This window comes from Mesoplodon densirostris, chromosome 13 (assembly GCF_025265405.1).
Source record: "Mesoplodon densirostris isolate mMesDen1 chromosome 13, mMesDen1 primary haplotype, whole genome shotgun sequence".
Taxonomy (NCBI): domain Eukaryota; kingdom Metazoa; phylum Chordata; class Mammalia; order Artiodactyla; family Ziphiidae; genus Mesoplodon; species Mesoplodon densirostris.
Window position 1 is genome coordinate 84,444,077 of NC_082673.1, and position 22,684 is coordinate 84,466,760.

General features: G+C 38.8%; 1 protein-coding gene across 1 annotated transcript in view; it reads right to left on the reverse strand.

The window, feature by feature from the left end:
• The window catches only part of DNAAF11 (dynein axonemal assembly factor 11), a 63,192-nt gene that overhangs the window by 20,370 nt on the left and 20,138 nt on the right, over positions 1–22,684 (reverse strand). The window contains exons 6-11 of the mRNA XM_060115736.1: positions 21,311–21,537; positions 16,332–16,523; positions 14,765–14,842; positions 11,688–11,753; positions 8,083–8,152; positions 6,512–6,607 (exon numbers count right to left, since the gene is read on the reverse strand). Of these exons, the coding sequence (XP_059971719.1) occupies positions 6,512–6,607; positions 8,083–8,152; positions 11,688–11,753; positions 14,765–14,842; positions 16,332–16,523; positions 21,311–21,537 (729 nt within the window). The remainder of the gene's footprint in view (positions 1–6,511; positions 6,608–8,082; positions 8,153–11,687; positions 11,754–14,764; positions 14,843–16,331; positions 16,524–21,310; positions 21,538–22,684) is intronic.

Here is a 22,684-nt window from a genome sequence, read left to right on the forward strand (position 1 = left end):
ATGGATTTGGTAATGTAGAGAGAACCGGAGACCTCAAAAAGAGATGCTTCCATGATGGGGAGCCTGGAGAAAAGGTGAACGCCTAATTGGAGTTGCTTTTAGATATTATGAGAAAAGAATTGGAACAGATGTAGATGTCTGCTTTAAGAGTTTTGCTGTGAAGCAGGTCAGAGCAGTAAGTAGAGGGGAATGTTTTTATTTTGAAGAAGGGAGATGTTACAGCATGTTTTCTAATGTAAGATGTATAGCAGAAAATTCAGTGAAGAAGTAGAGAGAAGAGAGAATTGCCAGAGGGGGAAAAATGGTCCTTCAAACGCAAGGGTTGAAATAGGAGGCAAAACATATGCAGAGTTTGGTTAGATCACAGACAGTTCATTCATGGAATCAGGACAGCCACAGAGGCTGAGCAAGCAAAGATGTGATGGTGACAGTATGTGCAGATGATCTTTTCATGCTTCTATTTTTTTTTTTTCTATTTTCTTTTGACATTTTTTATTGGAGAGAATTTTGAGGCCAGGAGGATGTTTTTTATTGCTGCTGCTGGTGGTGGTGGTGGTGATTTTTAATTTTTAATATTTCCTTTGTGGGTAGCACCTCTTTGCACCTTCTGAAAAGTTATAGGATATTTATCCTTGTAATGGAGGAATTTTGACATTGGTCTGTTTTCGGTAATTTTACTTAGAACTCGTTAATTGCTTTTGATCTGAATATTCTAATTCTTATGTTTTTAAGCTCAAAAAAGTTATGACTTCTAAAATTGTTCTGATTTTGTTGGTGTGACCATAACTAATTCTTTGATTAGATTTTCACCTAAGTGCTCTATATTTATAATGTCTTGCATAGTTTTTAGCTCTTGTCTTTTAGTTACATTTTAGGAAGGCTCTTCAAGCTATTTTCCACATTTGCTTTATTTTCCATGTCATTCCTTCTATTTAATATCGCCATTGCAGACTTTAATTCTGCTATTTCAGTGATAGTTTCCATTTTGTTCTTATCTCATTCAGCACCTGTTTATCTCTAACTATTGCCTTTGCCCTCATCTTGTTGCATTCTTGCTTGTCTCCATTCTCTATCTTTTACACTTGCTATGTCCTCTTGGACCCTATTTAGAATTGCCAAGCTTTCTAAAACTTCCCTTTGATTCCTGCCAAATATCATTTTCTTTTTCCTTTCTCTTTATTTTTTTATATTTTATTTTTTTCTTAACATCTTTACTGGAGTATTATTGCTTTACAACGTTGTGTTAGTTTCTGCTGTATCACAAAGTGAAACAGCTATACATATACATACATCCCCATATCTCCTCCCTCTTGCGTCTCCCTCCCACTCTTCCTATACCATCCCTCTAGGTGGTCACAAAACACCGAGCTGGGGGCTTCCCTGGTGGCGCAGTGGTTGAGAGTCTGCCTGCTGATGCAGGGGACACGGGTTCGTGCCCTGGTCCGGGAAGATCCCACATGCCGCGGAGCGGCTGGGCCTGTGAGCCATGGCCACTGAGCCTGCGCGTCCGGAGCCTGTGCTCCGCAACAGGAGAGGCCACAACAGTGAGAGGCCCACATACCACACAAAAAAAAACAAACAAACAAACACCGAGCTGATCTCCCTGTGCTATGTGGCTATTTCCCACTAGCTATCTATTTTACATTTGGTAGTGTATATATGTCCATGCCACTCTCTCACTTCATCCCAGCTTACCGTTCCCCCTCCCCATGTCCTCAAGTCCATTCCCTACATCTGCATCTTTATTCCTGTCCTGCCCCTAGGTTCTTCAGAACCTTTTTTTTTTTTTTAGATTCCATATATATATGTTAGCATATGGTATTTGTTTTTCTCGTTCTGACTTACTTCACTCTATATGACAGACTCTAGGTCCATCCACCTTACTACAAATAACTCAATTTCGTTTCTTTTTATGGCTGAGTAAGATTCCATTGTATATATGTGCCACATCTTCTTTATCCATTCATATGTCAATGGACACTTAGGTTGCTTCCATGTCCTGGCTATCGTAAACAGTGCTGCAATGAACATTGTGGTACATGACTCTTTTTGAGTTATGATTTTCTCAGGGTATATGCCCAGTAGTGGGATTGTTGGGTCACATGGTAGTTCTACTTTTAGTTTTTTAAGGAACCTCCATACTGTTCTCCATAGTGGCTGTATCAACTTACATTCCCACCAACAGTGTCAGAGGGTTCCCTTTTCTCCACACCCTCTCCAGCATTTATTTGTAGATTTTTTGATGATGGCCATTCTGACTGGTGTGAGGTGATACCTCATTGTAGTTTTGATTTGCATTTCTCTAATGATTAGTAATGTTGAGCATCCTTTCATGTGTTTGTTGGCAATCTGTATATCTTCATTGGAGAAATGTCTATTTAGGTCTTCTGCCCATTTTTGGATTGGGTTGTTTGTTTTTTTGGTATTAAGCTGCATGAGCTGCTTGTATATTTTGGAGTTTAATCCTTTGTCAGCTCTTTCATTTGCAAATATTTTCTTCCATTCTAAGAGTTGTCTTTTCCTCTTGTTTATGGTTTCCTTTGCTGTGCAAAAGCTTTTAAGTTTCATTAGGTCCCATTTGGTTATTTTTAGTTTTATTTCCCTTTCTCTAGGAGATGGGTCAAAGGGATCTTACTGTGATTTATGTCATAGAGTGTTCTGCCTATGTTTTCCTCTAAGAGTTTGATAGTGTTTGGCCTTACCTTTAGGTTTTTAATCCATTTTCAGTTTATTTTTGTGTATGGTGTTAGGGAGTGTTCTAATTTCATTCTTTTACATGTAGCTGTCCAGTTTTCCCAGCACCACTTATTGAAGAGGCTGTCTTTTTTCCATTGTATATTCTTGCCTCCTTTATCAAAGATAAGGTGACCATCTGTGCGTAGGTTTATCTTTGGGCTTTTTAGCTTGTTCCATTGATCTATATTTCTACTTTTGTGCCAGTACCATACTGTCTTGATTACTGCATCTTTGTAGTATAGTCTGAAGTCCAGGAGTCTGATTCCTCCAGCTCCATTTTTCTTTCTCAAGACTGCTTTAGCTATTCAGGGTCTTTTGTGTTTCCATACAAATTGTGAAATTTTTTGTTCTAGTTCTGTGAAAAATGCCATTGGTAGTTTGGTAGGGATTGCATTGAATCTGTAGATTGCTTTGGGTAGTATAGTCATTTTCACAATGTTGATTCTTCCAATCCAAGAACATGGTATATCTCTTCATCTGTTTGTATTATCTTTAATTTCTTTCACCAGTGTCTTATAGTTTTCTGCATACAGGTCTTTTGTCTCCTTAGGTAGGTTTATTCCTAGGTATTTTATTCTTTTTGTTGAAATGGTAAATGGGAGTGTTTCCTTAATTTCTCTTTCAGATTCTTCACCATTAGTGTATAGGAATGCAAGAGATTTCTGTGCATTAATTTTGTATCCTGCTACTTTACCAAATTCATTGATTAGCTCTAGTAGTTTTCTGGTAGCATCTTTAGGATTCTCTATGTATAGCACCACATCATCTGCAAACGGTGACAATTTTACTTCTTCTTTTCTGATTTGGATTCCTTTTATTTCCTTTTCTTCTCTGTTTGCTGCGGCTAAAACTTCCAAAACTATGTTGTATAATAGTGGCGAGAGTGGGCAACGTTGTCTTCTTCCTGATCTTAGAGGAAATTGTTTCAGTTTTTCACTATTGAGAATGATGTTGGCTGTGGGTTTGTCATATATGGCCTTTATTATGTTGAGGTAAGTTCCCTTTATGCCTACTTTCTGGAGGGTTTTTATCATAAATGGGTGTTGAATTTTGTCAAAAGCTTTTTCTGTATGTATTGAGGTGATCATATGGTTTTTATACTTCAATTTGTTAATATGGTTTATCACATTGATTGATTTGCATATATTGAAGAATCCTTGCATTCCTGGGATAAACCCCACTTGATCATGATGTATGATCCTTTTAATGTGCTGTTGGATTCTGTTTGCTAGTATTTTCTTGAGTATTTTTGCATCTATGTTCATCAGTGATATTGGCCTGTAGTTTTCTTTCTTTGTGACATCTTTGTCTGGTTTTGGTATCAGGGGGATGGTGGCCTCGTAGAATGAGTTTGGGAGTGTTCCTCCCTCTGCTATATTTTGGAAGAGTTTGAGAAGGATAGGTGTTAGCTCTTCCCTAAATGTTTGATAGAATTCTCCTGTGAAGCCATCTGGTCCTGGGCTTTTGTTTGTTGGAAGATTTTTAATCACAGTTTCAATTTCAGTGCTTGTGATTGGTCTGTTGATATTTTCTATTGCTTCCTGGTTCAGTCTCGGAAGGTTGTGCTTTTCTAAGAATTTGTCCATTTCTTCCAGGTTGTCCACTTTATTGGCATATAGTTGCTTGTAGTAATCTCTCATGATCCTTTGTATTTCTGCAGTGTCAGTTGTTACTTCTCTGTTTTCATTTCAAATTCTATTGATTTGAGTCTTTTCCCTTTTTTTCTTGATGAGTCTGTCTAATGGTTTATCAATTTTGCTTATCTTCTCAAAGAACAACCTTTTAGTTTTAGTTATCTTTGCTATCATTTCCTTCATTTGCTTTTCATTTATTTCTGATCTGATCTTTATGATTTCTTTCCTTCTGCTAACTTTGGGGTTGTTTTGTTCTTCTTTCTCTAATTGCTTTAGGTGCAAGGTTACGTTGTTTATTTGAGATGTTTCTTGTTTCTTGAGGTAGGATTGTATTGCTATAAACTTCCATCTTAGAACTGCTTTTGCTGCATCCCATAGGTTTTGGGTTGTCGTGTTTTCCTTGTCATTTGTTTCTAGGTATTTTTTGATTTCCTTTTTGATTTCTTCAGCGATCTCTTGGTTATTTAGTAGTGTATTGTTTAGCTTCCCTGTGTATGTATTTTTTACAGTTTTTTCCTGTAATTGATATCTAGTCTTATAGTGTTGTGGTCGGAAAAGCCACTTGATATAATTTCAATTTTCTTAACTTTACCAAGGCTTGATTTGTGACCAAAGATATGATCTATCCTGGAGAATTTTCCATGAGCACTTGAGAAGAAAGTGTATTTGTTGTTTGTGGATGGAATGTCCTATAAACATCAATTAAGTCCATCGTTTTTAATGTGTCATTTAAAGTTTGTGTTTCTTTATTTATTTTCATTTTGGATGATCTGTCCATTGGTGAAAGTGGGATGCTAAAGTCCCCTATTATTATTGTGTTACTGTTGATTTCCCCTTTTATGGTTCTGTGCTGTATACAGATTCACTTGCATTATTTTTTAGATTCTACCTATAAGTGATACCTTATAGCATTGTCTTTCTCTGTCTGACTTACCAAGCATAAGAGGGAGGGAGAGGGACAAATTAGGAGGATGTGATTAACAGATAAAAATTACTATCCATAAAATAGATAAGCAGCAGGGATTTACTACAAAACACAGAGAATTATATTCGTTATCTTATAATAACCTCAACTGGAATGTAATCTGCAAAAAAACCCAAAAAACAAAAAACAGATCACTTTGCTGTATACCTGAAACTAGCGCACTATTGTAAATCAACTATACTTCAATTAAAAAAAACGGAAAAAAATACATATACAACACTTCTCCTCCCAAATAAAAGACAAAAAAGAGTTTTAGTTTAAAATACTATCTTGGGCTTCCCTGGTGGTGCAGTGGTTGAGAATCTGCCTGCTAATGCAGGGGACATGGGTTTGAGCCCTTGTCTGGGAGGATCCTACATGCCGCGGAGCAACTAGGCCCATGAGCCACAACTACTGAGCCTGAGCGTCTGTAGCCTGTGCTCCACAGGAAGAGAGGCTGTGATAGTGAGAGACCCGCGCACTGCGATGAAGAGTGGCCCCCACTTGCCACAAGTAGAGAAAGCCCTCGCACAGAAATGAAGACCCAACATAGCAAAAATAATAAATTAATTAATAAACTCCTACCCCCAACATCTTCTTTAAAAAAAAAAACTATCTAGTCCATATCATAAAAATAATACAAAGAGCAACAATGATGGCATCAATATTCATTGAGTGCTCACTATGCTATGAATTTTATGTGTATTATCTTTCTTAAAAGCGATAATAGGAAAAAGAGGCCCAGAACCAGGTTAATAACTTGCCCAAAGTCATGAATCTAGTAAGCTCAATATTTGGAATTCAATCACACTTTTTTTAAGAGACCCAAGGCCTACTACATCTCCTTTCAAAGTTATAGGTAAGGAAAGTACTGATTACCATGTGCCGGGCATGCTCATGGCACCTGCGATCTATGCACCCCTCCTCCACACTCTGGTCTGCCAGGTAGGAAGGCTGAGAGGCGAGAACTGCAGGTACGAGGAGTTACAACAGTCACAGCGCCCTTGTCCCAGCTCTCCCTTCTCACTGGCCTTTTTTCTCCTACCTGAGCTGGTGCAAGTACATTTTCTGGCTCTGTCAGCCAAAAAGAACTTGATCACAAGTCATCAGGAGCCCTGGTAGGCCATGTTCCTCTAGGAACTTGAGACTTGAGCTTGATCCAAATGAGGCTACCTACCTTGGGCATGTAGACCACCAGATGCCCTGTTGTCTGAGCTCTTTTAGCAGAGCTGCTATCAGGTTTGACTTCTGCAGGAAGGGCCAGCTGAAATGGCTGAAAGCAAACAGCAAGTGTGGAGAGTGAGTGCATATTACACGAGGGGGTTACTTTAAGAGGTGTTTTCATTACAAATTTAAGATTCACCATTTATTTTAAAAATCTGCTTAGGCTTATTAGGAAAAAAGTAAAATATGGGCAATGCTTGGTATGCATGAACTATTTTATGAATTTTAATTAATTGTCTGAGGATCAGTTAGTCACAAATCGTGACTGGTCCATTTATGAGAACATGGCTGATAAAGGATTTATAGATAAAACTTCTTGTCTTAAAAAGGGAACACTCTTGCACTGCTGGTGGGAATGTGAATTGGTACAGCCACTATGGAGAACGGTATGGAGGTTCCTTAAAAAACTACAAATAGAACTACCATATGACCCAGCAATCCCACTACTGGGCATATACCCTGAGAAAACCATAATTCAAAAAGAGACATGTACCAAAATGTTCACAGCAGCCCTATTTACAATAGCCCGGAGATGGAAACAACCTAAGTGTCCATCATCGGATGAATGGATAAAGAAGATGTGGCACATATATACAATGGAATATTACTCAGCCATAAAAAGAAATGAAATTGAGCTATTTGTAATGAGGTGGATGGACCTAGAGTCTGTCATACAGAGTGAAGTAAGTCAGAAAGAGAAAGACAAATACTGTATGCTGACACATATATATGGAATTTAAGAAAAAAATGTCATCAAGAACATAGGGGTAAGACAGGAATAAAGACACAGACCTACTAGAGCATGGACTTGAGGATATGGGGAGGGGGAAGGGTAAGCTGTGACAAAGTGAAAGAGCGGCATGGACATATATACACTACCAAACGTAAGGTAGATAGCTAGTGGGAAGCAGCCGCATAGCACAGGGAGATCAGCTCGGTGCTTTGTGACCGCCTGGAGGGGTGGGATAGGGAGGGTGGGAGGGAGACGCAAAAGGGAGGGGATATGGGAACATATGTATATGTATAACTGATTAAATTTGAAAAAAAAAAAAAAACATCAACATATTTCCATTTTAATGTCTTCAAGCTAACTGATATGAATGCTCAGAATCAGCAAAAAATATTATTTCAAAAGTGATAAAGTTACAGTTGCTGTGAGTGAAATCATTGACAATTTTAAATGGGTATATTATTTAAATGGGTATATTATTTTAAATGGGTACATTATTTAAATATAATTTCAAGCATAGGCTACCCATACATGACCATCTTATCAGCTCTGAAAAAAGTACTAACAAAACAGATGCAGGTTAAAAATACAAATTTTATCAAGGTACATAATGGTCAGCAACCATTCCCGCTGCATACCACTCCCATCGTTTAAAACCGTGTGTCTAAAAAAACAGCACTCTGACTGGGTTTCTCTTTTTCTATTTTAAAATTACTTGAATCTGTTTTGAGGCAAGCTAGTTTGATTCAAGGTTGAGCTTCTGAAACGGGAACAGCCTATAGGGTTACACTTACCTTTCCTTTGACCATCACTCGCACATAAGTTGGCTGTACATCAACATCGATTAAAGAGGTGTCCATATACCTTCAAAATTCAACAACCGAGTCTTATAATTTTCAAAACCATTTAAAGAAGTGTAAATACAAAGTCCCACTTAAGGGACCATTTTAAGTGAAGAAAGTTTACAATTTCCATGCTAAACAGGTCTTAGAATATTCATCTTAAATTAATGCCCAGACCGCCAGAAATTCAATATATCAGCAATTTCATTTTTAGACCCACAAGTACACTTGGCATTGATTGCCCCTTACCCCAAAATATCTGCGGCCTGAAACGCCAGAGGTTTGCAGAAAATGGCTTGCCATGCTCCTTCATGAATACTTTATTTTAAGCCCCTAAGGCTGACTTGAATAGCCAGGAATGCTGAATCCACTAAGCTCCTGTGTCCTTAGGGCTCTCGATTCCCTGCAGCTGTTATGCAGCTGCCCCATCCTACCTCTCCTGGAAGACTGTCCCCGCATGCACATCCTGCCCAGCAAGTCCAGCCCTCTCCCTCTATGGCAGTGACCTCAGAATTGGGGGCAATTGTTCTCCTATACTTCACAAGCAGAGGAAAGGTTTAGATTCCACATCACTCGTTGAAATAAGAAGTTTGGCCAAATGATTGTTTTTATGCATGTTAAAATATTTGAAAATGCAGCGATGATTCAAAAATCACAAACATTATGGCAGGTAGGACGATACAGGGGTGACAGGCTCAGGTTTTGGCCACACAGGCTTGTGAGGACGGACTCCACCTTCCCCTTCCTGCTTTATTACCCTGGACCACCTTCCTTAACCTTTCTAAGTCTCTGTCTCCTCACCTGTAAAATGAGGATACAAATAGTGCCTATGCCCTAAGATTGCTAAGAAGACACGTGCACCATGCCTAGTACATAGCGGTAATAAAGCATTGTTACAATTATTGAAAAATTAAAATAATAAAAAGTAGAGTCAAGTTTTCCTACAACTTCATGTTTATTATCTACCACTTTAACTATGGATTACAGATTCTTTTTTTTTTTTTTTTTTTGGCGTTATGCGGGCCTCTCACTGTTGTGGCCTCTCCCCGTTGCGGAGCACAGGCTCAGCAGCCATGGCTCACGGGCCCAGCCACTCCGCGGAATGTGGGATCTTCCCAGACCGGGGCACGAACCCACGTCCCCTGCATCGGCAGGTGGACTCTCAACCACTGTGCCACCAGGGAAGCCCCAGATTCTTTTTTGTGCTTAGGGCCGCCTAAAGTTCCTCTGTCCCGACCTACAAGGGTTTTGCATGTGCTGTTCTCCTCTGCCTAAAATAATCTTCTACCAGTCCTTTGCAGAGCTCGCTACATCTTATCCTTCAATTTTCAGTGCTCACGTCCCTGGCTTTCCCTTTTTCTCCAGCCACCCCCTACACCGCCAACCACCAGACTACACACACCATTGTTCTCCATCCCTGAACTCTGTCCTTTTCCTGTACGGCACTCTTCTCCCTTTGTAATGACCTATTAGATGCCTGCCTATGTATTGTCTGCCATCCCCACTGGGCCGTAAACCCAGGAGAGCAGGGACTGTATTCAGAACAGGCTGGTTACAGTCTCCCAGTACATGGCATGTAGTAGGCATTCTACAGCTATTGGAGGAATAGAAGCAGGAAGCATACATGAATGAATGAACTTTCATGCATACATCCATGTGCCAATGAAGATAACAAGGAATTTTAGTGTAACAGTTTGGACAGAATCATGCGAATGGAAGGATTTTTCTACTTAGACAGGAGAAATATCACCAGTCCTTGAAAAGGTACATGCACGGGGAAATGAGGAAAGTTTTCATCTGAGGATTAATGTTGAGTAGCTAATCGAGCTAAAAGGAGAAAGAGGTACACATTCACTGAACTCCAGGAATAAGGTCTAAAAATGGAAAGGACTTAAAAGGATGAAAAAGGGAATGTTTAACTGAAAAACAGCAGAAAGGGAAGCTCGGGAGTTGGAGGAACAGAGAACATGCAGTCAGCTGGAGGAGGGCTGGAATGGAAGGCAGCCCTTCTTAAAGGTAGGTGACCTGGCAGCAAGTGGGCAGAAGGACTGTTGGAGGCGTGGGAGATGCAGCTGAGTGTGATAAGGAAGGGCTGCACCGAGAGCCGGCCCCCATTCACACCGGCCAAAGATGGACACACCCCAAGTGCCCGTCAGTGGGTGAATGGATAAACAAAGAGGTGGTCTCTCCATTCAATGGAACATTATTCAGCCACGAATATGCTACAACATGGATGAACCCTGAAGACATTATACTGAGTGAAAGAAGCCAGACACAAAGGTCAGATATGATTCCATTTATATGAAATATCCAGAATGGGCAAACCTATGGAGACAGAAAGCAGATGAGTGATTGCCAGGGGAAGTGGGGAAATGAAGAGTGACTGCTTAAGGGGTATGGGGTTTCCCTATGTGTGAGAAAATTTCCTGGAAGCAGATAGTGGTAATAGTGTCACAACATTGTGAATTTACTGAATGCCACTGAGTTGTACAATGGAAAGGGTTGAAATGGTGAACTTTAAGTTATGTGTATTCTATCACAATTAAAGAAACCAAAGTTGGACCTAAGACTGAGGGTTCACATTCTGGCTTCTCCAATTACCATGTTTACTTTCACAAGACTCACCCCCCTTGGGTAGTTCCAGGATAACAATCTCTCCCACGCCACTGGGTTACTGAGAAATTAAATGAGATAGAGCATGTAATGAAATCCCTCAAAAATAGAAATGCCTTTACTACAACTCATGAATGTAAATGTTCATTGATTCCATCATCAGTAATCATTCATTCATTCATTCATCCATTTACTCCTGTACTTACTGAGCTCCTAATGGGTGTCAGGCACTGTTTTAGGTGTTAGAGACATAAAGAGGTAGGAACAAACAAAACAAAGTTTCTGCCTCAACTACACATTTTTCAAAATACAGGTAAACTGAGAGTTTGTCAGGTAGAAATAAAAAAGCAGGGAGAGGTGGAAGGACGTGCTGAGGCAAGGGTGGTACTGGTCTATACTGGATGGTGAGGCAGAGAGGCCTCTACAATAAAGTGACATCTGAACAGAGGCCTGAAGGGCACGAGGACACCTAGGGTGAGAGCGATACAGGCAGAGGGAGGCACAAGGGCAAAAGTACTGGGGCGTCAGTGGGTCTGAAAGGGTTGGAGAAGCAGAAAGGTCCTGAACATGGATCTTGAAGTCATCAGCAGGATAGAGGAAGTGAGCCAGGACCTGGAATCTTCAAGGAGGGAGGCAGATGGCCTGGGTGTCTTTAAATGGCTTCAACAAGGAACCGTGGAAGGTGACACAGGCTGATGGTGTGAATGTCACAGCTGTGGACAGTTGTGGGTTGGGGGAGAGAAGCTGCCAGGATGTGGGGATGAGGGGTAAGCAAGCAGGGAGTGCGGGGGTGAAACCAGTCAGGATGTAGGACGTGGCCTGGGAAGAGGTGGCAGCCGGTGATAAAGAGGCCGCTGTTCATGTTTAAGAACTCAAGGGGCTGTGACTGAGAATGAAAATAGCAAGAAATGCCATGAAATACATGCATAATAAAATGTCTTTACCTATATACAGCCAGGTCCAGGACGATTTGGTTACGCTTTTCATCATCTCTCAAAGAGAAGTCAAGTCTAAGGAATAATCCATTTGGGGGGAAAAAGAGAGGATGTCTTTAGTGATATTTTATAGATAACCCCATCCCAGTATCAAAAGAAAATTTGATAAAAACTATGTCATAATCTTCAATGACAACTTATTTTGGTAGCTGGTCAATAAAATCTGTTAGTTTAAAAATTTCAACAGAAACCTACAACATATTCATAAATTATTCCTGTTTACATTGTTTCAATATGAGAATCCTGAACTACATTTAAAAAAAAAATTAGCATCGGTGCAGAGACAGAGACACCTGGTGGTTAAAGTTTTCTTTTCCATTTCATTCGGGTTTGCTAGAAGCAAACTAAAACACGGAATTATTGCTGGGGAATTACATGTTGCATTTGCTTGCCCTTATCCAGCATTCCATTCCTTAAGTTTTAAGCAGTCTTGTCTTTTTTCTTCTCCTTTCATTGGTGACTTTTCCCTAGTCCCCGGAAATGCTGAGGTGCTGCCCATGATCTATCACTTCCATTTTATAGAAGAAGAAACAGGCTCAGAGAGGCTGACGTAGCTAGGAAAGAGGTCATGTGAGCCTTGGAGGCAGGATTTCAAATCTCTAAGTCTTTCAGCTGTACCCTGAGATTGAGTCCTAGGTATAACTTCCATACTGTCGATGTACTGTTCAGAATTACTTGGTCAATTTTATTTTGAATATTTCATTTATCATATTATTCTGCAAAGTACAATAGCCCAACAATATTAAAGAATGTAAGCTAAATTGTTTGGAGAAATGTAACATTAGCCCTAGGTTTGGCTGCCAGCAGGATGTCTGCTTGTGGCGGTCACTCTCACTTGCTTTCAGCACTCCTGCCGGGCGGGACCTCTTCAGGTGCTCAAATGACCCATGCATTCTTAATCTCATCTCTGGGGCTTTTCTATATGCTTTCCCCTCTGCCTTGATTGCTTATTCCCCCATTTTCCAGCCACCAACTTAAACTCTCCCTTCATATATCTCTTGAAAGGTAATTTCAGGGAGGTTTTCTATGGCAGAGACTGATATTCCCCACTGTCTGCTCCCCCTTTATCCATAGTAACAGGGTCCCTGATTTTAATGAGGATTATGTCTCTGCAGGGTAAAGACCAGATTCCCCAGCCTCCCTGGCAGCTAGATGAGATCATGTGATTTAATTCTGTAAAGAAAATGTGGTTTGGTGCTTTCCAGGAGTTTTCCTTAAGAGAGGGGGTGTGTGCCACTTAACAGGCTATTGCAACCGTCCAGGCAAGAGGAGGCTGACTTCCTCTAAGGTGGTGGCAATGGAGTGAATGAGAAGGGGTGGGATTCTGGTAATTTTGAAGAGCTCACTGACAACACGAGGGAGAGAAGAATTGAGGATGAATCCGAGGCTTCAGTCTTGATACCCAGTGGATGCTCACTCCTGAGCTGGAGGACACTGAGGACCTGATGGTAAATCGTTGTGGGGATAGAAGTGAGGATGCCTGCTTTAGCCATGATAAGCCTACGACACATAGTTTATATCCACATAGGAGAGCAGATAGCTAGGTGCATATATAAGTCTTGAGCTCAGGGAAGAGGTTGGGTCTGGTTGTAAGTAATGGAAGGATAGTGTTGAAATCATGGGATTTGGTGAGATCTCCAAAGAGTGAATGTGGAAAGAGAAGATAGCTGAGGAGTTTGCCCCAGAGCACTTAGGAGACAAGACGGAAAGGATCCAGCAAAACAGAAGAAGATGAGATGGTAGTAGGGTCAAAGAATCAGAAGCAAAGGGAAGAACCTGTTTGGAGAAGGAAAGTATGATCAATCTGGGCAAATCTGTTAGGTTAAGTAGACGGCTGAGATTTGAAAAGATGTGACTGAATATAGAAATGATGTGAACATGGAATATAAAAACGATGGACTGCAGAAGCTTCTGTGGTCTCACTAGGGGCACGCAGAGTCCAGAGGGTCTCCCTCAAGCCCTGCTGTAGCCTGAAGAGAGACAGTCTCCCCATTAGAGTTTTAAGTTCCTTGAAGGCAGAAATCTGTCATATTCACTTCTGTATCCCCAGCGATTAGCATCATGCGCTGTGCTGCATTCATGACTTCTGGATAAAGAAGGTGTGTGTGTGTGTGTGTGTGTGTGTGTGTGGTGGGGTGAGGTGGGGGTGAGATTATGAACTTGATCATGGAAACCACTAGAAATGGGCTAGCATGGGCAAGTCAGACACACCACCTATTACCTACGTGGCCTTGGGCAAGTCATCCACCTCTCAGTTCAAGTTTTTGACCTGTGAAGAAGAAATACTGCCTACCACACAAGACTGCTGTGAAGGTGACGTGAATGATGCCTAGGAGTGATTTAGGACAGCACCTCTTCTATTGTGGTAACAGCACAGCAAACGAAATGATCAAAGTAAACAGGTTTTGAGTAATGAAGCCAACGAGATTGACCTCGTAGGCTTTTTGATCTGTAGTTTGACTAGAAAAGGCCTTTTCTGCCTGCTTTCTAGTTTTAAATTTTAAAACAGCTAGATACTACCATACATGAGGATTTCCAGTTGGAATATTTTTCCTCTCTCATCAACTCCATTGAGGTATTTATATCAATTTCTTTCCTCAGCTCTCGAATGCTTTGCAGATGTGTTCCAGAGTATTAAGTAGGTGTATAGGAGATTTATCAGTATCCTCAGCCAGCTTGTTCATGGCAGAGTTTTAAAAATTAAGAAACACAACAATAATGCACTTGGAGTTTTCAGGCATAAAACTGTACATGGTTCAAAGTTTCAGGAGACACAGAAATAACTAAGATTTCCATATGCCAAGTTCATGTTTTGGATGCCAAGAAAACGAAATGTAAACTTACACACTTGAAAGCATAATGATGTTCTGCTTTCAAATACACACAAAATGACATTCTTATTAGGCTCATCAAGTTTGTTAAGAGTGGTCAGATATATTCTCTGCAGAGCAAACGTGTCATTGAAACCATCGTATGACCAACACCACACATTCTGCTTCTTCAAGTCTCCACTCGGTCTCACTTACTTGGGCTCATTTACATTCAGGGCTCTTCCATTCTCAGAGATCAGCACCCTGGGTGGTTTCACTTTCTTCTTTTTTTCACTTAATATTAGGGGTAGGTGGGAACAAGGGGCAGGAGAGAGAAAAAAATAAACAAAGATAATATAAAAGCAATTAATGTGTGAAACAGTTTAAGAAAAAGTAATCAGGTATTTGTGAGTACATCAGCAATTCACTATGATGAAGTCCATTGCTGGGAACTGACAATCGAGCCAAATTTCTGTGTGATTATATCTATATCTGTAAAGCGAAAATGTGACCAAGACAATTTGCCAGATAATTCAAATGGGGGAGAAAATTCCTTTTCATGAGATAGCCACGAATATTTAAATGAGTCTATTTTATGCATGATTTACTCAGCTAACTGTTAATTCCCCATTTGTGTATACATCTTCTACTTTAGTTAAAATTACAGTTTTAAAAATGCCAAATAGAATCTATTTTATAGAAATAAAAATACCAGTACATAGGATCTAGATAAAAGGATGTCTATCACAGCATTATCTACAGTGGCAAAACCTTGGAACCATCAAGAATGTCCATCAATGGAGGAATGATTGGATTGACTGTGGTACATTTGTGCTATGAAATATTTTGCAGCTATTGAAAAATGTGTTCACTCTTTACCTACTCGTCTAGAAAGTTATAGAAAAGTGTTGATGATGATTTAGTGAGAACAAATACATAAAATATAAGTCCACTTTTGTTTTTAAGAAAAGACCCTCAATCCTACGTTTGCAGAAATCATTTACATGATTGTAGCAGGTGGAGGAAGTTCTGGTAGGATGGACCCAAGCCTGCTAACTCTTATTACCACGAAGGGGCAGAGATAGGAGGAAAATAAATGGAGCAGAGAGGAAAGATTCATGGAATAACATGAAAGAAAATGTAGAACATAAATTCTGTTTATTTAGACATTTACTGAAAATACATAAAATCTTTAAAAATATGGACAAGCTCTAGAAGATCAGATGGACAAATCTGTTTAAATGACAGAACTGCCCGCAATTCTTTGTCTTGGATTTCTGTTGTTCTTTTAATACAGATTTTATGTCATTTAACTTTATTTTATAATGTAAATTTATTCACATTTTTCTGGATCTTAAACTGGGTTCTCAGGTCCAATTAAGTTCATGTTTCCATGTACTACATTATTCTCCGTGATACAGGACAATTGGAGGGCATTCAGAAGAGGAAAACATCTCAGGAACCCATTAGATCGTGTAGACTACAGCACACTGAACAGAATGGCTTGGATAACTAGTATCTGTAAACCAGGCCATGCTCTTATTTGACACATTTAAAGTTGTTAAAAGCTAAGGACATAGAAACAAAACCCTACCTAAAATGCCACGATTCATGACATTCTAAAGAAGGGTTAGTAGATAACACTTCAACAAAAAGCTGAAATTAGAAAAAGCAAAGTCTGTGTTTGATAGCTAACACAGATTTAACACAGATAATGGGTAAAACAAGGTACAATCATGAAAATATACTCCATCACCCTCAATGATAGGATAAAATGGAATACCTTGATTTTTCTTGGTCTTTCCGTTGTTTTTCCATATGTCTCAGAGTTTCCAATCTAGATTCAGGAGTATACAAAGAGGGCTTATTCCAGAATTCCAGGTCATCTTCACCATTGTCTAATTTCTTTTTCTTACATTCCCCTTCTTGTATTTCTGGTGCCTGGACGTCGTTTTTGCTCTCTTCAGAAGATGGGCTAGAAAAGAACACAGGGCTCGTTAAAACCAATAATAATGGACGTCTGAGTTTCATCCTGAATGCTGCCCCTTAAATATCTATATTTTGTGTGTGTGTTATCTTCTTACCTTTGAATGACAAAATGTGTCTGAAAGAGAGCCTATCTGAGCCAAGTTGGAGGAAATTAGTGCCACAGCATTGGGGCAGGCCCACCTCATCTATCACCAGGAATACTGCAGTAATCAGGTTCAAGGGTTCATAGACCTGGCCGATGTGGGTCACCTGGGGAGCTTTATACCCAGTACAGATTCCTGGGCTCCCACCAGAGTCTCTCCAGTTGGTCTGAACTGGGGTCCAGGACCCTTGCTTTACAATATTGTGCAGGAGGTTCTGATGATCAGACAAACTCAGGGACCACTGGGCCTTAGCAATCACCCCACCTCCAGTCTTGCACCCTTCAATTCCATCCTCCACGCTGCTCCCAGAGGAATCTTTCTAAAAACTTTAATCGTATTATTTCCAGGCTCTTTAATGATTCTCTACCTCTAAAATTCTCCAGTGGGATACATGCGATCACCCATGGTATGGCCTCTAACTTCTCCATTTCTCATGGATAACTTTGGATTTTGTAGCTTCATATGGCAATTGTGCTCTGTTCTCTTTTATATTCATGGTTTGTGGACTGTCAGAGAATTACATGATGGCTCCATATGGCATCAAAGAAGTATTGTATGATATTCAACATTCATTCAACATGGATTCAAGTAATATTTATTGAGTGTCTTTCTGTGTGCCAGCCCTAGTCAAGACAGACAGCAACACTACTTACAGGAGACTCTACTCTAGCAGAGAGAAAAGGACATCATTCAAACAGTACACAATTAGGATAGGCTCTCTCCCCTCACCTCTCCCTAGAGTATGCTCTGTTACAAAGTGACATTAAATGAAAAAATCTACAGGAAGCCTTTAGTACCAAGTATGGCAAATGGTAAGTACTCGTTAAATGTTAGATTTTGTTATTGTTGTTACTGAAATGAGATGACACAAAATGCTCATTTAGTTGACCTTCAAATAAGATGCTTTTTGAAAGGAGGGACAAAAACTACCAGAATATGAAATTTAAATAGTATAAACGGAACACAGTAAAATCTGCTTAGATACCTTACTACTATAAAATGCAACTAGACAGTTTTATAAGCAAAATAGAGCAAATTACTGAAAATAAATGCTTTGCCACATAGCTATGGTTCTTTACAGTACTGGAAAAAATCTATTAAGGGAATCTGTAATATTCTACAATATTTTAGCTAATGGTCACTGAAATAATTGGTTTCATTCTCATTAAAAAAATTTTGTTTGGCAAACAAACAAACTCACAGACATAGAAAACAAACTTATGGTTACCAAAGGGGAAAGGTGGGGGGAAGGATAAATTAAAAGTTTGTGAGGCAGATACACACTACTATATATAAAATAGATAAACAACAAGGATCTACTATGTAGCACAGGGAACTATATTCAACATCTTGTAATAAGCTATAATGGAAAAGAATCTGAAAAAGAATATATATATAACTGAATCACTTTGCTGTACACCTAAAACTAACACAACATTGTAAATCAGCTATACTTCAATAAAAAATTGAAAAAAAAATGTGGACAAAATGAGTTTGTTCTAGAAATTCAAGGATGGTTTAATATTGAAAAATCTATTAATGTTAATTCAACACAACAACAGGAAAACATGATTATCTCAATAGATGCAGAAAAAGCATTCAATAAAAATCCAGTATCCATGATGATAAAAGCTGTTCATCAACTTGGAATAAAAGAAAACTAACTTAATTCTACCAAAGCCTCACAGGAATCATTATACTTAATGATGAGGAATTGGAAACATTCTTTTAAAAGTCAGGAACAAGATAACAGGTACCCATTCTTACTGCTATTATTCTACCCCGTACTGGAGGCTCAGTAGGCACCATAAAAAATAAAAAGCAGAGGTAGGAGGATCGGAAAAAAATTTTAAGTTGCTGTTTATTAAAAAAAGGGGTTTGTCTACATAGAAAACACAGGATAATCTACATGCCAACTGTTGCATCTTTTTAAAAAGTTCAGCAAGATTGCATAATACAGTATCAGTACACAGAATCCATTTATCTCTATATACATCAGAAAGACCCAATTAAAAGCCTATTTTTAAAATCCCATTCTACAAGATACTTAGAAATAAATCTAATAAGAAATGGTATAAAACCTTTATAGAGAAAAATTATAAAAACTTATTGAAGGACTCAGAAGAAGGTCTAAATAAATAGAGCTATTACAAAGTTCAGCAAGGAAAGAATCAATGTCCTGAAGATGTCAACTTTCCCCTTATTAACGTGTAAACTGAATGCAATTTCAATCAAAATTACACTAGGGATCTGCGGGGAATTTGAATGGCAGATTCTAAAATTCTCACAGAAGAGTAAAAAAGAGTCAAGAAGAGCCAAGATAATTTTGAAACACGAAAATATCTCTTACCAAAGATCAAGATTTATAGAAATTGAAACCATGTGGAGGTACTCCCACGGAGGAGTCCAGAGAGCCCAGAAATGGGTCCATGAGTCACGAGAAGAGGGAATATAATACGGGAGGAGGATAGCACTTTAATCAATGGGGCACAAACAAACAAACCTGTGTGGGAAGTGATTAGCACCCTACCCCACACTGCTGTGAAGTTATTCCAGATAGACAGATATGACACTGGGGTATTGAAAAATTTCATAAACAAGATCAGAAAGTATAAATATAAGTTTAACTACATGAAAACTTCTCACTTCTATAAAACAAGCACTTATCAAAATTAAACACAAGTCACAGACAGAGAGAAGATACTTGCAAATCTCATAAGGACTAAAGAATTTGCATCTAGAATATAAAAGAACTATAAATTAATAAGAAAAAAAGTACAACTTATTTAAAATAGGCGGAGGTCTTGAACAGAAGAAATCTGAATAGCCAATAAACATATAAGAAGACATTTAAGATACTGAAACTCACTCGTCATTCTAGAAATTCAAATTAAAACATTAGATGCTATTTAACAACCAACTTGATTAGCCAATGTTTTAAGAGATCACATTATCTACTACTGGCAAAGATTAGGAACTCTCCTATACTGCTGATATATGAGTTAAAATTAGTACACTTTAAAAAACAATTGGGCAATGCATATATAGTCGAAAGGTGTTTATAATTAATATGTAGCAATTGCTGAATACACTACAGAAACTTCCATACTAGCACAAGGAGATATGTGCACCATTGTCTGAAAAAAACAAGAAAGGGAAAACTACCGATTGTTGGAGCTGGGGCATATTCTGATTGGTCAGGAATAAAGAATTGCTGCTAAATATTTTGAATATCACCTCTGGGATAAACTGTGATTTATTCATTCGATGGAATTTTATTCCACAGTTAGAATGAATGAACTAGTTCTACGTGTCTTCATATGCATCAATCTCAGAAACATAATACTGAATGAAAAGCAAAGCTGTAGAAAGATATTCATGTTAAAAAAAACAACAACATGAAACTACTCTTGATTAAGGAGGAATAATTACGTAGTTAATACATTACAATATGGATGGGATCAACATTATACCAAACACATACTAACTTTAGGATGGTGGACACCATGGAGGATGAAAGGAGGAGTGGGATGGGGGGAGAAATACTTAAGGAGCTTCTCCTCTATTGATATTTTATTCCTCATTTAAAAATAAAAGATCCAGGGACATCCCTGGCAGTCCAGTGGTTAAGATTCTGCGCTTCGGCTGCAGGGGGTGTAGCTCTGAAACCTGGTCAGGGAACTAAGATTTTGCGTGCTGTGTGGCACACCCGGAAAAAAATAATAATGAAATGAAGTGAAGTGAAATGAAATGAAATCAAATCAAATCAGATAAGATCCAAAGCAAACATGCGAACTATTGACATTTATTATTAAGCTGCCTATTTATTTTTTTTAACATTTATGTACGTCTGAAGTATTTTATAATTATTATTTTCTCAAGCTTAAGAGATTCTGTTACAAAATATTTAAAGCTTTCATTGTATGGAATCAAATCACCTGACTATAGGTGCAATTCCCTTAAAATAAGCAAGCATGAAAAATTCATGCTTGTAAAAATGACCAATTAGGGGCTTATTAATCACATTAAAGATGTATTCATTACATAATTCACAAAACAGAACATCTTACGATGTAATCAAAATTACTCAATTTATAATAATGTGATTTGCATTTAACTTTTCTAAAATATTCCTACTTCATAAATCAAAGTACACCTGCTAATTTATCTTTCCTGTGCATCTTTTAGAGAGATTTGCCTGAAGATAATTTTAGATGCAAATTAAAGTTGCTAGTTTGAAAAGGCTTTAAGGGAGGCAAGCCTCACAGAATTGTCACAAACAATGGGATGATCATACATTGTCTTCACCCAAAATTCACATCATAACTTATTCTTCAGATCAGTTGTCTGGAATATAAGTGAAGCTGTGAACACCTTGGGAAGAGAACTTTTTAACACAAGTTAACTAGAAAGTACACTCTATTAAGTTACATACAGAGTAGTATTTAGTGGTTATTCAATGTTCTTTCCTGCATTGTGGTAACATACAGCCCTTCACAATAGGAAATGAAAGGTTTTTATTTCTGCCTTTTGGTTTTGCCTTGTTGTTTTTACTCATACTGTACAAGTAAGAAGTAAATTAAACAGGAGAACATTGACAATTTTTAAAAAGAAAAAAAAAGTTACATACAGAGTAGCACTGATGTCTGTGTACCAACGTCCGTCAAAGCCTGTGTGCCTTCCCTCCCTCTCGCCTTCATTTTCCCCCTCCGGCAGTCTCCTCTGAGCCTCTTCCTTGTCCTTGGCTCGTCTGAGGCAGTAAGCTTTCTCCTGCTCTCTGATTTGTTGTTCAACTACTGGAAAGTCCTGTAATGCCTGAATCCTTTCTGAACGCTCAATTTCTTTACCATCCAACCACTGGAATAAAAAACAGCCAACACAGTGCATTTATTCAAAAGTCACAATTCGAATCAGCCCCAAGCAGACTTTGCTTGCAAGATGAGAAATAACAAATTATGCACCTTAGTGATATGGAATTAAAAGCAAAGTAATTAATGGGAAATGTCAGAAACTTTGATCTAAATCAATGTTTACTTCATACAATTAACACAGTTTACAAAGTATCTTTACTGGTAACAATAATAAGTAGGTCTCCTGTTGAAACTGATTATTAATGACAAGCTCCCAAAATATAGTAATTTTATAACTGCTCACGATGTAAAGAATTTCAGTGCCTCAAGTCCCCAATGTTCTCTACAAAAAAGGGCCTTGTACATCCCACAAGATTGAGCTCTATTGCAAATAAGCCCATGTTCCACCCTTGACAAGACATGTAGAGTGTATTATTAATTCTTACGGTCACTGTTTTCATCTGGTACCTCTATAGGGATTGTTCCAAATTGAAATATTAAAAACACCAACCCAAAATCTGAAGGTTCAAAGCTACCAATTTAGAGATGCCTACTTATTTACTGAGCCTTTTTCTACCAAGAGAGGTGAGGTATTTAGAAAAGTGTAGTAGGCAGAATAATGGTCCCCCAAGAATGTCCACTTTCTAATCCCTGTGAATGCTACCTTCCATGGTAAAAATGACTTTGCAGATGCGATTAAGTTAAGGATGTTAAAATGGGGAGATTATCCTGGATTATCTGGGTGGGCCGGATGTAATCACATGGGTCTTTATAAAGGAAGGAAGGCAGCAGAAGTGTCAGGGTCAGAGTTAGGGAGAGGTCTGAAGATGCTGCACGGCTGGCCTTAAAGATGGAGGAAGGGGCAGGGACTCAAAGCAGGCGCCCTCTAGAAGCTGAGAAATGCAGGGGAACAAAATTGCCTCTGAAGCCTGCAGAAGGAGCCAAGTCTTGCCAACACCACAACCTTAGATTCTGACCTCCACAACAAAGAGTATGTATTTGTGTTGTTTTAAACCACTGAGCTTGTGGCCATTCAGTACCACAGCAAAAGGAAACTAACACAACACACAAAGATGGAGTTAAATATGAATTTCAAAAAATTATCAGGAGCAGTTATGGGCTTCCCTGGTGGTGCAGTGGTTAAGAATCCACCT